The sequence below is a fragment of the Fundulus heteroclitus genome, chromosome 13, assembly GCF_011125445.2.
Source record: "Fundulus heteroclitus isolate FHET01 chromosome 13, MU-UCD_Fhet_4.1, whole genome shotgun sequence".
In the NCBI taxonomy this organism is placed as follows: domain Eukaryota; kingdom Metazoa; phylum Chordata; class Actinopteri; order Cyprinodontiformes; family Fundulidae; genus Fundulus; species Fundulus heteroclitus.
In genome coordinates this window covers 35,381,763-35,397,953 of record NC_046373.1, presented here as the reverse complement: position 1 = coordinate 35,397,953, position 16,191 = coordinate 35,381,763, and the positions used below count along the sequence as shown (strand labels likewise).

The 16,191-nt window shown below is 38.4% G+C and overlaps 1 protein-coding gene across 26 annotated transcripts in view; it reads left to right on the top strand.

Moving 5' to 3' along the window:
* The window catches only part of LOC105922250 (protein 4.1-like), a 320,088-nt gene that overhangs the window by 35,276 nt on the left and 268,621 nt on the right, over positions 1-16,191 (top strand). For 20 of the 26 annotated variants that reach the window (XR_004932394.1, XR_004932393.1, XR_004932395.1 and 17 more), the window contains one exon: positions 14,994-15,304. The exons of 1 other annotated variant lie outside the window; for it this stretch is intronic. Coding sequence is in view for 16 of the 25 variants with exons in the window: in XM_036145906.1 (XP_036001799.1) it covers positions 15,002-15,304 (303 nt within the window). In the remaining 9 variants the exon portion in view is untranslated. Of the gene's footprint in view, positions 1-14,993; positions 15,305-16,191 lie in introns of those variants that run through there. 5 more of the 26 variants (XM_036145916.1, XM_036145921.1, XM_036145919.1 and 2 more) reach the window with 1 other exon arrangement.

Here is a 16,191-nt window from a genome sequence, read left to right as displayed (position 1 = left end):
TGCTTCATTGAGTTGTGTTTACAGTTCCACAAAGAGTGCTGTGCGGTGAATTGTACCTACAGTTGTGCAGTGTGTGTTACAAAATTGCAAATTGAGTGCAAAGCAGTGGTTGTTCTTTTATTTTTGTGAACTCAGTGAGTGGATTTGCTATAAGTATTAATAGTTTTAGAAATTGTGCTATAAGAATCAAGGGTTGTGTTTAAGCATTCAGAAAAAAACTGTAACTTAGCATTGAGTGATGCATAGACAACAAATACCAGAATAGGTTTCAGAACCTTTTCTTTTTTATTTTAAATAATTTATTACACACTCAAAGTTAGGACTGTGCAAAACACTCTTAACCATCTGTAAGGACACTTAGGTAAAGTATAGCTAATAAACTGGATTTTGATGATTATTTGTACATCCATTTTGAATACTCAATGCAGATAATCATTACAAAATATATTTATATTAGTATCCTCCACCCATTCTCAAGCTAATAATATAGCACATAATTCTGCTGCATATATACTGAGATAATTAGATGTCCTTTTTGAAATAATCTTTGTCATTAATCACCACTGCTATACTAGTTGCTTCACTCTTTGTCTTTTTATTTTCATGTATCTATGTCTACACGTGTTGTCTTTTACTTTCCTGTATCTGTTTATTAACTTGTGTGTAAATGCACCCCAGCAATCAAAAACAATTGTTTTGAGAAATTTTACCCACTGCTGCTTTTTTTTTAGATGCTGCTAGCAGAGCTGGATAAGATAAAAACTAAGCAGGTTGATGCAGCATAAGAGCCCCCATCACTGACAAGTTCATTTGTGAAACCAACAAAAGTTGATGCCATCAATCTCTCATTCAGTCGATTTTCAAAAAGACCATGGAATAATTTTATTAGTAAGTGCTTATATTACATAATAACCACAACAATTTTGTTTACACGCATGTTTTAGATTTTATTCTTTCAGCTTGGGTATTTTTTTAACTGCCAACAGGTGACCTCTAAAGGTAAAGTCATCTTCATATCCTGGGGGTGGGAAGTGGGCCCTTATACAGCTGACTGCACACCAGGGTATCACAGCCCTGGTATCTTTGCCTAAATAGTCCCAACACCATCTCACAAATTGTCAATAGGCTATATGCTTATACTGTTGCTTGTATTGGGACCAAGCAACCTGCAATGTCCAAGCATTTAGACACCCCGCTTCCATTTCTCCATCCATCTCCTCTCTGGCTTCTTCAATCTTAGCAACAACCAAGCTGATTTCCTGGCAACAGATGCACTCTCTCACAGAATCGATTATTGGCAGTGAGAACAGGAACACCTAAAAAATAAGATTGATTAATTGTATATTTGTATATGAATTACACACCATAACTGATTTGCTAAATTCACTATTAATGCATTTATGGTAAGTTGAAAATTGATTTACATTTCAGGAAATATTTAGGCCTCAATATTACTCAGTGTATATTATTGATATATTATTTTTGACTTTTGTTATGCTAGTATGTAAGTAGGCTAAATATTAATGTACAGATACTGTTTTTAAAATGTTGACAAGTGATTCTTTATGATAAGTAGCACCTCATCATTGGGCCTAACTAGGCCATGGCATAAATTCATTTTTAGTTGTGAATAAATGCTCATTCATTTTAGTGATACATTTCGTCCTCATCTCTTTATTTAAGATAAGATAAGATAGACTTTATTGATCTCACAGTGGAGCAACTCTCGTGTCACTTCGGCTCAATAAAAGTGACAAAAGACCGATAATCTTGGCGTTTAAAATAACACAAAACAGCGCAAGAAGACCTCGATTATTTATTTTTATATAATAATTTTGTAGACAGCTGCCGATTAAACTAATTTTACAACCTTGATATGATTATATGCGTTGTTTTACCGAAAAATTAATTATAAGCGCCGTGAAAACGGCTGCAATGCGCGCTCCCGATAAAGGGGGGGGGGGGGATAGATTTTCACAGGGGAACTGAATTTCGCACAACACCGGCATTTTAGTCATTAAATATCTATGGTGCCTAAAAGAAAATGATGTCAACATACGAAGAAAATATTTGAACTGTGTAGTTAAAAGAAAAAACTTGTCCTACCATTCATCTAATCTCCCGACGTCCAATCTCCACTCATTGTCCGACTCGCTGTTGTTCGTCTGCTGCCTTCTCTTCATCTGAAATGTCTGGGTCGAACATGTGAGGCTCCAGACACAAATATTCTTCCTCCGATACATCAGAATGGTCTGCTGGTAGGAATCGCTCGGTTGAAGTCGAAATTTCGCTTTCAGATTTCTCGTTTTGGCTATCACATGTAGTGCAGTAATCCGCCATGTAGAGATGAACGCTCACGACCTGACGTCACGACTTCCGGATTGGAGGGCGCTTGAAAAGTGATCAGAATCTTTTCCGATTTTCTCTTAAATGTGAAAAAGAAAAGAAAAAAAATCGATGGTATATTTATTTGTTCATATTTTGCTATATATGTACGTAAGGTTAAGTCAAACTGATGTACGCTTCATAACCGGTTTAATTCGCTTTTTTTTTTCTAATTCTATGATTAATGGGAAGTAAGCCTAAGGGCGACGCTAGAGGGCGCCCCCAACACATTTGTCGCCCTAGGCAATTGCCTAGCTTGCCTATAGCAATTGCCGGCCCTGGTGTGGACCAATGACACTCCATGTGGCTTGACTCATGATTTTTAGATTGGAGAAACATATACCATTCCCTGTGTCATGAAACCATATGCCCCGCAAGAGAAAATGGTAGAATTAATCAGTTGGGGTCAGTGAGTGTTCAGATACACGAGTGTGACAGAATGCAGAATTTTCAGTAACGACTGGGACATGTGCTGACCTCCTCCTCAACTGTTCTGAGAAATGTATGAGTCAGTTAATGAAGTGATTTGGTTGAGTTCACTTGAATGATTCGTTCTTTTTAACAAATCATTCAAGAACAACACAACACTACCAGGTAGCAAATTCAATAATAAGTACACTGTATACATATTGTCCTTTTGGAAATTGCCTGTTAAGAGCTTATTTCCTTTGCATGTGTTTGGAAAGGCCAATACAGGCCCAATGTTCACTACACCTTATTGTCAACGCTCTGATTTTGTGCTTAAGGTGTTGGTATTCCCTGTCAAAGATTAATTTTGGTTAAACCAATCCCTGGTTCTAGAAGTTAATTCTAATCCTTGTCTTACTATGCAGAGACTAGAAAGGGTGAAGGGAGGAAGAGGTGCAAAGAAGATGGAACCCAAAGTAGTGACTAAGAGACAGTCAGATTCATCTAGCCTCCACATCTGCACAAAACATCCTTTAATCCCATACACTGCCAGATTAATTTTAAAGCCGCTTTTAAAGCTTAAACTCACTGTCAGCATGCTAACACAAAACAACATGCATTTAGAAATATAGATGGACAAAGAAGAGCAGGGAACTATCCCAATGTGTATTCTCTGAACTGAACAAATAAGTGGTAAGTGGACTGAATTCATAAGCGCTTTTGTAGTGACACTGACCCCTTAAAAGTGCATTAAATTATATATATAAAAGTGTGTATATATATATATATATATATATATATATATATATATATATATATATATATATATATATACAGGGTGCGATTTGCTTGGGGGCATGGGGGGGATTTCCCCCCCTCTGGTTGTGACTTTCCCCCCTCTGGTCATTCGTGTTTTATCCCTGGGGGGGATACATTCCTCCCCCTTCTGATCTGAATAAGTAATATTATCAGAGGTTTAATGTTCTCCGTCGCTGTGAGGGACTTTCGTCATTTGGAAAATAAGCGCAAAATGCTCCGTGTAGACTTTTTATTCAAGATTTTAAACAGAAGCTGCACTTAACCAATGAAATCTGGCAGAGCTAGGACATTAGCCAATCAGAAGGAGAGTAGGGCGGGTCTTTGCAAAGCGGAAATCTACCAGTCTGAGGTTTATCGGTGTTCAATCATTTTAACTTTTAAAAGAAAATCTCAAACTGACCACAGATGCATGAGTGAAAGCAGCGGTAGTCAAAGGTTTTCCTTGGATTTATGTAAACCAGCAGGTCAGAAAGTTCAGTGCATAAAACAGCTGACAACAACTTCCCTCGGTAAGTGTGTCTGTTGCTGTTATGTTTTATTTAAAACTGAAAGAGTAACGCTGTAGCTCGGCTAATTTAGCATGACACGCTTTTTTTTTAAGAAGAAGAAGGAGGGTCGGAATGTGAAACGATGTCCCGGTTGGACTGGGTCTGATTCGGAAAAAGTAAAAAAACAAAATCATAAATTTTATTCCACCTGCGCTTTTCTGTAACAAAGAAGGTCGTGGAGGGGCTGTTGACACCTCCAGCAGTCAATGAGCGAGAGGTGGGGACACAGAGTATATAGGATTGATTTATATTGAATGTTACAGTAGAGTTAATGTACAGGTGTGAAGAAGATGATGTAATGATGCAAGCTGCTGTCTTTTGAATTAGCTGCAGTTTATTGAGGGTTTTGAAATTTTAAAATGGAAAGGTGAGTGGACTGTGGACCAGTTTGGCAAAAGTGCGAAGGAAGAACTTGCTTGATGCTGCAAATATGAAAGTTAACCAGGTGATGTTATGGATGTGGAAAGTGAAGGAGATTATGCAGAGGGCTGTCCTTGATGGTGCAAAGGCTCTGAAGCTGGAAGATGGGAGAGATACAGGAATTTTCAATGGAACTACACGATTTGGTTAAAGTGGACTTGTTACAATAAGCAAATGAGGTTACTAAGGTGGCATGACGTCCACGGCCCGGGAATATATGGGCTGACTAGAAAATGTTTTCAGTCAAATTGATAGTTTTTGCTTTAACCCCTGAATATGATGGATTTTTCAAAATTGATATTAATTCATGTCTTGTGTCCTTCACATTTATAAATTAATTTTGTTGTTTGTATTTAAAGAGTATTATTACATTTTCTGCTCAAAGCGTTTAAAGTAAATTAATACCCACTCCTGAGTCCCAACAGTAGATGGCGCAAGTTTAAAAACAAAAGTCTAACCTAGCTAGCTACCTATAAAAGCACCTGCTAGCTAACCATTATTAATAAAACTTTGATTCATTAATACAACTTTTGAAAATATCCCCCCTCTGGTTTTTTTGCAAATCACACACTATATATATATATATATATATATATATATATATATATATATATATATATATATATATATATATATATATATATATATATAAGTTTAAAATCTGTCCAAATATACAAATATATAATTAAACAGAACAATAATTAATTCTAGATTTATACATTGTTTTTTAAAATGTGTTTTTGTTTGCCAGCAAAACAAGCAAGAGAAACACCTGTCAAAAACACCTGAAATCTGCTTATATTTTAGCTTTTTTACATAAAAGATTAAGTAATAAAAAACATAAAAATCTCATAAAACTCAACTTGAACCAAAATTTAGTAGAGAACAATTAAATGTGGTTTATTAAAAGAAGGTATCTCCCTCAAAAGATTTTGTTAGTTAAAGAATTGATCTCTGATAATCAGATTGATTGATTTTTTCTCACAGAAACCTGGCTACAAGAGGACTACGTTACTATAAATTAGTAACTTTTCCTAGAGCCACATTGCCCTGATTGCAGTTCAGCAAATGCTGGTTAATCAAAATCAGAAAATCAGCAAGCTAATGATAAAATGCCATCAAGTTATGCCTTCAATTTGTGCAGGGTGGGAGAGATTACACAGTTCTAAACAGCTAGGTTCCACTCAATAACCAACAAGATTCCTTTTTTCTTCTCTTTATTTTTGAATATGCTTGTGAAGACAGGTGATCAAAATGGTCTCAGTGCAGATAAAAACCTTAAAGCAAAACCAAGAAATAAATTACAAAATCATGTAAAGGATTTCTTAGTCAATTAATATTTACACAAGAAAAACAACAAACTGATACCCAACCTTAAAGAAATAAATGTAAATTTAAATGTCTCTACTTGTATCCCATAAATAATAAACACCACCTTGCAAACTCTACAGTGCATCATCAAAATGTTGAAATACCTTAATATTCTAATCATAAAAAGTACACAACCTTACATTTATTTTAATTTATATAATATACTTTGTGAATGTTATACCAATAAATTATATTCATTTAGATTATATTCTTTTGGCAATTATAAATGTTAATTAATGCCCATAATATCCCATTAAAATTACCTGTAAAATGTTTTAACGTTTAATCTTATACAACTTACTATTAAATCACCAAAAATAGCATTTGAAAAAAAAACCATTATATTTCATAATAAATCAATTTATCTATGCATTATTTTAGAAAATCAGAGAATATTGCAGATGTTACCTTAAAGAACTTTGAAACCAAACGACAATGAATGAAATACAAGCTACATCAGCTTGTATGGCTAGGCTAATGCTAGCTGCATACAGTCCGGGAGCAATCAAGTTCTAACAGGCGCCGATCCGTCACAGAGTACATAATCGTTCTTACCAGCTGCCACTTGCTTGTGATTGTCTCCCACTCTGCACAGGTATTTTATACAAATTGCTTTTTTGTTATGCCAGCCACGTCACTTACTTCGGTCTTGTTTTGGTTAACGGTGCAGTGTGCACCGCATTTTATGGTCCGTGTGAACCACAAAGTCCCGCCGCATCCAGCAACCAGTTGTAAAATATTTGTTTCACCAGCAGATGGCAGCAAAGCAACATTTTCTGAAAATTATTTTTGGATATATTCCCTAATACGTAATAAATTCATTAAAAATCAACGGTTTGCTCTTAAATTCTGAAAATATTCTCTAAGCACTTGATTTTTTTCATGCTCATTGAGAAAACAGTTTCAGAGAAAAAAAATAAACGTTATAGTCTTGTACACATAAATTTCAATGTTTTGTAAATAGGTCAAAATCGCCAAAGTTACCAAACTGAAATCCATGTTTAGTCTGCATGTGCTTTACAAATAGTGGCCATTTTTATTGGGATTGAACAATATTTGTGGAAAATGCATAGATTTCTCCATTTTACAAACTTTTAAAAAACACAGTGTGGAACTGTCAAATATTTCAGTACATGCAATGAGAGAATTGTTACACCTTATTCAAGGAATACAGCCTGAAAATCTGAGCTCATTGCACCAAAACATTGATTTTAGATGAATTTTTCTGGTGTTCAAGGTTTTTTCACACTTTTGAAAATAGTTTCAATCACTACCATACTTAATACTTTAGTTCAGGGCTATGACTGGAAGGGAATAAACAAGGATTTGTAAAAATCCGATCAGCCATTCTTGCATAGTAGATTTCTTGACATCACAGCACCCCTAGTGATGGACAATCCTCAAACGTGGGACATGTGTGCAAAATCTTATTTTGAGTATGGGTTATGAAGGACATGATAAAATCTGTTATGGTTTTTGAATGATCAGCAATTACATTTAGAGCTAGCTAGCTAACAATCACTTATTTTAGCATTACTTTTTGAAAAAGTCAAAATTAAAAAATCTGCCACCATACCTTTTTTATTTGTCCATTACACGGTTATATATGGAGTTTTACGCGGACTGAAAAAAAAATGTAGCAGGAGTTTAACAAGAAAGGTTTAACCTTTGTAGCCATGTAGCGTGAAAAGTAGCTGGGAAACGAAGGGTGTGCCCAATCACTTTATGATGCAAAATCATCCAATAAACAAAGTGATGTGAAGTTTTTGAGTGTGGGACCAGTTGTTTGGTAATTACAGGCCAAAACGCATTGTCCTTTGTTATAGCCCCCCCTAGTTGTTGAGGGATCTGAATCTCTGGGTTTGAGTAGCGGTGCACTTTCTGTACTTGGATACCTGATTCAATCGATTCGTTACAAATCCGCATGAGCAGCTCAACGCGTTTTAGCGGAGAATAATAATAGTAATAAACAATTTAAAAACAAACGAAAAACAATAGGGTTCATTGCCCATTCTTTCTGCACTGCGGGCTTGGAACCCTAATAATAATAATAACTAGAAAATTTCTGAAGAAATTTAGCAAGGCGCCTGCCTCGTGGTACCGTCGAAAATACTAACATGAAGTAACACTGCGAATTTCAGGTTCCTACGGTCTTCACAGCCCTCGCAGCGACCATTGAAAGGTGCCATGTTAAGTCAATGGACCTCCTAGGAGCCTCTTGCTAGCAGGGTTGTCATGGAGACTCACTGACAGCTGCAGCCCTCTCTGTCTGTAAAGGCAGAAGAACCCTGGCTAAGCAGAAGTTGGTAGGACCTTCCTGAAGCTACTTCCGGTTTGCAACATGTTGTCAAGAGGTAGATTCCTACATTAATCACAGCCACTGCAGTAAGCGTCGAAAGTTGCCATTCTATCCCAATAGAGCCTCTCCCTCGTCATGGAAACTCACTGACACACCTGCAGCGGGCCAGTCTACAGAAATGCAGACACTTTGTGTCAGAGTCTGCCTATTGGATTATAATGGAGAATTTTGCCTCGAACAACGCTCCATATCTGCTGATCCGTAAATGGTAGAGACGTAATTTTTTCTGTGTTTATTTCCTAACGGATAGGGGAAGAAGACAAGCTATCGGTTTTTGCTGGAAAAAGTTTAATAAAGGCGTAAAAAATTATGATATAAATGGGATTTTTATGGAATTTCAGAAATCCTCTAAAAACGGTCCCGAACAAATCGTTGTAGCTGAATAAGTATGAGAGATATCAAAATAATTCTTTCATCGTGAGTATCAGCAGGCTTTTGAGGACTATGGTGCAAATTTTTATGTTTGTACAAAAATCGGTGTAGGCACAGCGACAATGTAAAAAAGTGGAGGATGTGGGAAAATGCAGCTCCAAACCGTTTTTAGGATTTTGCACATTCGCTACTCCCGAACAAATTGTTCCTGCGGCAAAACTGCAACAGTTATCCACAAAATTCCTTTTTTGTGAGTGCCAGAAGGGTCGGGACATTCATGTGTAAAAATTTTATGCTTGTACATCAAACGGTTTAGGAGTAGCGACAATGCAAAAACATGTGATGTTTTGGATTTTCAGACATAATTTTTCAAAACCGCTCCATAGGAAATTAATGGGGGAGGTTTCGGGTTTGTGTCGGTCTGAGGTGATTTGCGAAAAATCTATAAATGCCACACCAATGAGGGTTACATTTCCCGAATTCTGACAAAAATACCTACGTTTTGATGTATACGTAGAGTGAAAATTGAGCGAGTAAGCTCAAGTTGATCGGAGTTTTGAAATCTTTGAAAACGCTAGAGTGGGCCACTCTGGCGGTTGGAGAATTCCGTCATTGACTTTCATTGTAAACGATGATTTTGCTGATTTTTGGACACGATCTGTGAGGAGAAACTGTAAAGAGACGATAACAGATATCCACATCCCGTTTTCACTTCTGAGTAGTTCACAGATACATCTACAAACTGGAAGTTAAAGGTGTTCGTAGGTGAAAGCATGGCGACACAGTACAGCTTTGAAAATCATTATTTGGAGGCTTCTTTGAGGCTTTCTTTCGATCCGACTCCATTCATTCCTATGTGTTTTTTTGGGGGTGGTTTTTCGTTAATTTCGTCACCATGGTAACTCGAAACACCAATAAAATTAATAGCACACATGTCGTAATCGAGCCGCATGATTTGATGCCTATATTTTGGGGGAATGCACGCTACGGTTCGGGCCGCATTAATCGTGACGGATGAAAAATAAAGAATAAACGATAAAGAGACGCCTTTAGAGGTGCATAGTAATAGGTGCCTCCATGCATTTGCATTCTTTGCAAATGCTATGGCAGGCGCCTAACTAGAAAATTTCTGAAGAAACTTAGCAAGGCGCCTGCCAGTTTGTGCTTACCATACCGTCAGAAATAGCAACAGGAAGCAACACTGTGAATTTCAGCTTCCTACGGTCTTCACAGCCCCCGCAGCGGCCATCGAAAGGTGCCATGTTAAGTCAATGGACCTCCTAGGAGCCTCTTGCTAGCAGTGTTGTCATGGAGACTCACTGACAGCTGCAGCCCTCTCTCTGTCTGTAAAGGCAGAAGAACCCTGGCTAAGCAGAAGTTGATAGGACCTTCCTAAAGCTACTTCTGGTTAGCAACATGCTAACGGTTAGCCACTAGCATGGTTGTGTTCAGTACAGACCTCTCAACTTTTATCAAAAGTTAAGAGTGAGATTATGTCACCAGACAATGAAGTAGACATGTATTACTTTTGTTAAAAAGAGAAAGAGACGTATTAATACTTTATTGTTCAGTTAATGGATTAAGACATAAAAAATACACAATTGTTCAAATAATACTGAATAAAATTAAGTAGTTTTAAGTTATTGACCGAATTATTACACTGTTACACATTCATCTATGGGTTGTTTATCAATGCACTTTTAGACTGTTACAGTTTATAACATTCTCATCACCTTTCACAGCGACAGGTTTCTCAGACAGTCGCCGCGCTGATCAGACGAATCTCTATTGCTCTCGTCAGTGCGCTCTGGGCGGTGAGGTGGGCGGATTTTACCCCTGTGCGCTGCGTGCGACGGATAAACAGTGGGGAAAATACATAATTCCTGTAAAGGGCTCCTATAAAGGGAACAGGGGTACTGACAAGTCTGAGATGAAGCCCCTGATCTTACAAGTTCTTTAAAATTACCCTTAAAAGTGCGCACCTGAATTAAAGCGCAAGGCAGCACGCCCACCAAAGCGCCACTGAATCTATGTTGTTAAAAAAAATAGCATGAAATACAGCTACTAACTCTCCTATTGACTTTAACTGGCACATGTTGCTACCGATGTGAGAACATTAAACGTAGTGATTCACGTTTTAAACGGTGAACAGTGATAAAAGCAACTGCTCCGAGGGAAAGGAGGGGGGAGAGGAGCAAGCGCGGAGGCACAGAAATACGGTGCATGTAGTTAAAAAATGCAGAATTAATAAAAACGAAACTTATAAACAGACTAAGTGGCTTTTTAAACTGCATCTGGTTAGCAGAACTATTTTATTATCCAGCGTGCAGCCATGACTGGTTCTGAATGAACCGGTCATCTGGCAGCAGCTCTCCCCCCGCCCCCTCCCCTCCTGTGTATGCGGTACAGGACCTTACCGGCTTACTTTCACCACTGTTAAGACTAAAATTATTCATAACTCTGATCACTCTTCCTGCTTCTCTGTTAAAAAGAACTGCAGCAGGAATTACTGATGGCCACAAGCTGTGAAAGAAACCGAAACAGTTCAGCAGAAGGCAGAGTTTTGTCGTCCGCAGCCCAGATGGGCTTTGTGATTTTTATGCGTGAGAAATTCCATGTTTGCGTGTGAAATGTCATGTGTTGCGTGTGAGCGTATGAAGTCAGTGAAATGCGTGTGTCACATGGTCAGTGTGTGAGAGTTGAGAGCCCTGTCAGTATGACCGGGTGATGTTACTCTGTTAGTTTGAAATCCTGTACTGAAAAGTGCCTAAAAAGGGAGAAAATCCTAAAATTCACCAAATCTGTCAAGCAGAAGTTTGTACAAGCTTCCTAGAGCTACTTCCGGTTAGCAACATGCTAACCGTTAGCCGCTAGCATGGTTGTGTTCAGTATCACCGGGTGATTGTACTCTGTCAGTTTGGTCCAAATCCTGTACTGGGATGTGCCTCAAATAGGGAGAAAATACGTTGTTTATAATGTTGCCAGGTGGTACAAAAAATACTTCATGATTTGCTCAGTAAAATTATTACTTTAGGGAAGCTTGATTTTATCAATGTGATTATACTTCCGGGAGCTAGGGGTCACTGTAGCGATCGGTCGCTAAAATCGGTTACCCCTAAAGTTAAACAAAACCCCTTTAAATGTAATATTCCATATTATTGCGCAAATAATGCTCATAGCACTATCGAACGATGGCGGAGCGAAACGAACAAGGCTTATGCTTGAATGTATAAAATCCTTGAGGAGATAACGTTTGTTATAACTAAAAAAAAACACTTGAATTACATCAGCAATGACATGGTATCAGAATGCTAGCCTGAGCTACGTCCGTTAGCTCTTTGTAATTAAAAAACACAATGTAATTTCAGCTCCTTTTCGCTCTCAGCTTGTTTGGTTAGGTAAGGTGACCGATCCGCGTCGTCTCGAGTCCGCTTTCCTGCAACAGCTGACAAAAATAAACAAAGTTGATTCGGCATTGTTTACTTCAGCGGCTGGTTGCGCAGAAGTTAGACTGCAACTTAGCTTTTGATTCTGGTCGGTGAATCTCCAAACTCAGTCAGGGATAGCTCCTCCCCCCATTTTTCTCACTCCACTGAAGCAGGGGGAGATGAGTTTCACAGGAGGCCTTGTGCAGCTTGTGGGCATTCAAGCCTCGTGAGGCCCGCATGGTGGCTTATGCAGGGGGGCTCTCTCCTTGAGAGTCCCAGGAAGGAGTAGTGAAGACTGAGGGGTTGTCCTGTGCAAGCAAAGTTTTATCGCAACAGAGAATCCCTGCTGTGAGGGGAGGTCCTTTGTGCCTGTGAGGATCCCAAACTTCTGTTGGTTCCAGTGCAATCTGATTTTATTTTTCTTATCGTGTTGGTTCCAGTGCAATCTGATTTTTTTTTTATCATGGCATTAATGGCACTACACCAAAGTTAGACAAATTTTTTTAGGGTTTACAATTCAGGTTTAACACATACACATTAACAGGTTTACACACGTTACAAAGCCAGTATTGAATACACACAGCTATATTGGGTCTATTTTCTATCCATATACGTCTCCCATAAATTTTGTGTGATCTCCTTACATTTTAAAGAGAGTAGATGAGTTTTGTTTGGTTCTTTTATTTGTTGGCTTTGTCACTCATAGCTGCCATTGATGCCAGTTTTTTTTTTCAGATTTCCTGTACTTAACTGGATTATTTGATTTTAGATCTTTGTTTATTTTGGCAGGATCCTTTTTGGAGTTACAATATATGTTAGTTTTTTTCCTTTGTCAGCGTTCTCCATTTTCACTTGTGTTTTCATCTCCCTTTTGTAAGCAGTTGTTGATTGAAAAATAAATTTTCCACAATTAATTGTAATGCCAGTTCAAACGTGACGAGACTGCATTAATTCGGGACATGACGGACTGCGTTTCCCATGATGCAATGTGGTCAAAATGGCCACCAACTCCCATCATGAAATGCGGCCCAAAAATGGCTGCCACCTTAACAACGGAGCGGAGAGATAACGTTACTAGGGAAAATGTATTTATTGCGGCCACACACGGAAATCTGCTTTCTTCCCTGGCGCGCTGCCAACCTGAAAAGACACACAGCTGTTTCACTTTGTTGGGGCAATCCCACGCCACATGCTCGAGTTTCTCGCTGGACCAAGACTTTTCGAAGCAAACTTTATCCCTGCTGACGCAGGAGGTCGACTTAAAAAGGTACTTTTAATTCCCTCTGATCAAATACTGGAAGCCGCCTTATCTCCCAGTGATGGAAAGAGGACTACGCTTTTGCTGGGCCGAGCAAAGCGATGGTGAGCCCGGAGGAAGAGACGAAAGAGCCTCCTCGCCCCGTCCCTGCTGCTTCCCGCTCCGGTGCATTCAGGACACCGCGTTATTCCTAGCGCTCACGGACCCCGAAGCCGGGACTTCATTCCGGGATCACCTCAAAGTAACGGGGTTCTCCCCTTTTATTTCTTTTTCACCCACAGGGTGTTTAGAAGTGCTTGGGCAGGTGTAGGAATTTTGTAGGTGTAGGTTAATGCTTTTTACTCCACGACCAAGTTGGATTTATTTTGCTGAATATTTTCTTTGTATGTGCATGCATTTGTGAAAGTGACTTGGCTGTTGTTTGATGTTGTGGTCCGTGGAGACTCAGCCGTGAGTCGATTCTTTAACTTTTTCATCCTTTTCCTTTCTCTTTGTTCCATCTTTCCTTTGCTTATCAGCGGGTGCAATCTTTTTGTCCGAGCTCAGTTTGCGGTCTCCGTTTAAACTCCCCAGTTAGCCACGCCTTCTCGAAGCGAAGTATTACACCATCAGCGTAAGCGTGGTTACGTCATTAGGACCTCCCCTCACGCATCACGCAAATTGGTAGATCATACGTCATCATAGTCGCCATCTTGGAAGGGTGTCGGGTGACTGAAATGTGGTGTTAAACGACCGTGAGCTGGATTTAGATTCGCTAACCGCTCATGTTAATTAATTTGTTTTTGTTTGTTCTTTTATTTCCACATATATGTTGCATGTGTAGTTTAGTAGTGAGTAAGATTTCCAAAGTCGTTGAATCAGAGAATTACTGTAACAGGGAATTGCTTTTGGTTCAATAAAACAACAACTGTGGAATAGAAATTGTTTTGTGTTCAATCTAATTCACAGTTGCATGGTTATTCAGAATTCAGAGCTAACCTCCTTTGGAGTTAACATCTGATATTAATGCAGAGACAATATCCTTGAATGGTGATAAGGAATAATGAATTAAACTCTAATTGCAGCTACATTGGGGTTCTCACAGCCTGCCGGATAAACCTCCTCGGTTAAAACTCCGACCAGATCATTTATTCCAGCATAAATGAGTTCATAACAGCTAATTAACTAATGCATTAGTGGTATAAATCCTTACAAGCTTATGGCTAACATCACCACCATTTGAACTATATTTTGTTATGGCGGAATTTTGAGTTGAATGATTTATTACTTAAATTATAATACCAAATTATAATTAATAATAATAAGCATTTTCAAACAGCTTATGGCATAACATAATCTAAAATTTTCCTTCTCCTTTCTGTGCTTGGGTCTGATTTCACCTAATCTCTTAACCTAAAAAGTAACGGGTAGGTTTGTTAACTATATGAAACTGCTTGACAGCAATAACTCCTTTACGGAGGGTTAGGGTTAGGAGGAAATATTGGTGGCACTCATCTACTAGTTTGGAAGATGTCTGTAAAAGTGACATAACAGATTTCAGTTCATGTTTATGTTTAATCCTATAGATAGGACATTTATATTGTTGATTTGAATTTCGAACTCAGTCTTTTTATGTAATTCAACAGCTGTCACCATGACCACAGATGAGGTGGAAAGTCACCAGAAAAAGCCAAAGCAGCAGCAGGAAGAAACTACTCAGGATTCCCAGCTGCATTCTCCTGATGAAAACCTGCAGCCCCAAAATCGAAATTCTGCCGGGCGTGGTCTCTCACGCCTCTTCTCCTCCCTTCTGAAACCCCGTTCACAATGTGACAGTGAGAGGGGGCAGAGGGAAGATGAGGAAGATGAAGCCAAAGCTCCTATTGCTGACCCTGAACCTGAATTGAAAATAGAGGGGGAGGTTGCCTTGGACCAGCATTCAATCAGCAGTGCAGAGGTAAGCTCACATAGAGTGAGAAAGATATACCAATGAATAAATACAAAATACCATTTTAAAATATGATTCCAATTATTAATGCAAAAATGCTACTTTAACCAACCTCACCCTTGTTAAATAATAAACAAAGTCACTAACATCTGTCAGTCTGCAAAGGGTTTATAAAGCCATATCTAAGGCTGTGGTACTCCAGCAAGCTATAGTGAGAACCATTATTAACTAATCAAATCAGTTTACTGAAGACTCATCCAGGAGGTCACAAAAAGAACCCAGAACAATATATCACTTTATTATGTTAAAAACAGTTTTTTATGACTAAAGAATAGGAACCAGACTTGGCAAAAATGGCATCTGTTAAGGAGTTCAAAGCCCAAAGCTGATGTTTAAAATAAAGGCATGTCTCAAATTTGCCATGAAAATTACTTTTTGAAAATATTATGTGAGCTGACAAGAAAAAACACATTTTATTTAAAAAAAGGTTTTGTGTTCCATCACATCTGACATTAAACAAACACAGGATTTCAAAAAAGTACATCATACTGCCAGTTAAACATGATGTTGGTAGTGTGATGGCGTGGTTCTGCTTTACTGCTCTAAGACCTGAACAACTTGCCATAAGTTACGGAACTATGAATTCTGCTGTCTAGCAGGAAACCCCAAAGAACACAATTTAGTGTTCAATTTCTGACCTTGAGGTCAAAGCTACTTAGTTTATGCAGCAGAGCAAAAATAGGGTTGTGGACTGACCTAGTCAAAATCCAAAATCCCATTGTCTCAATCTACCAAGTTTGAGACAATAAACTTAGAAACAGCTTAGAAACAGTTTATTTCCAAAAGCTTTGAGGGCTATCGGCCCCTGTTGGGAGACTGCAGTCCAAAACGTTAAA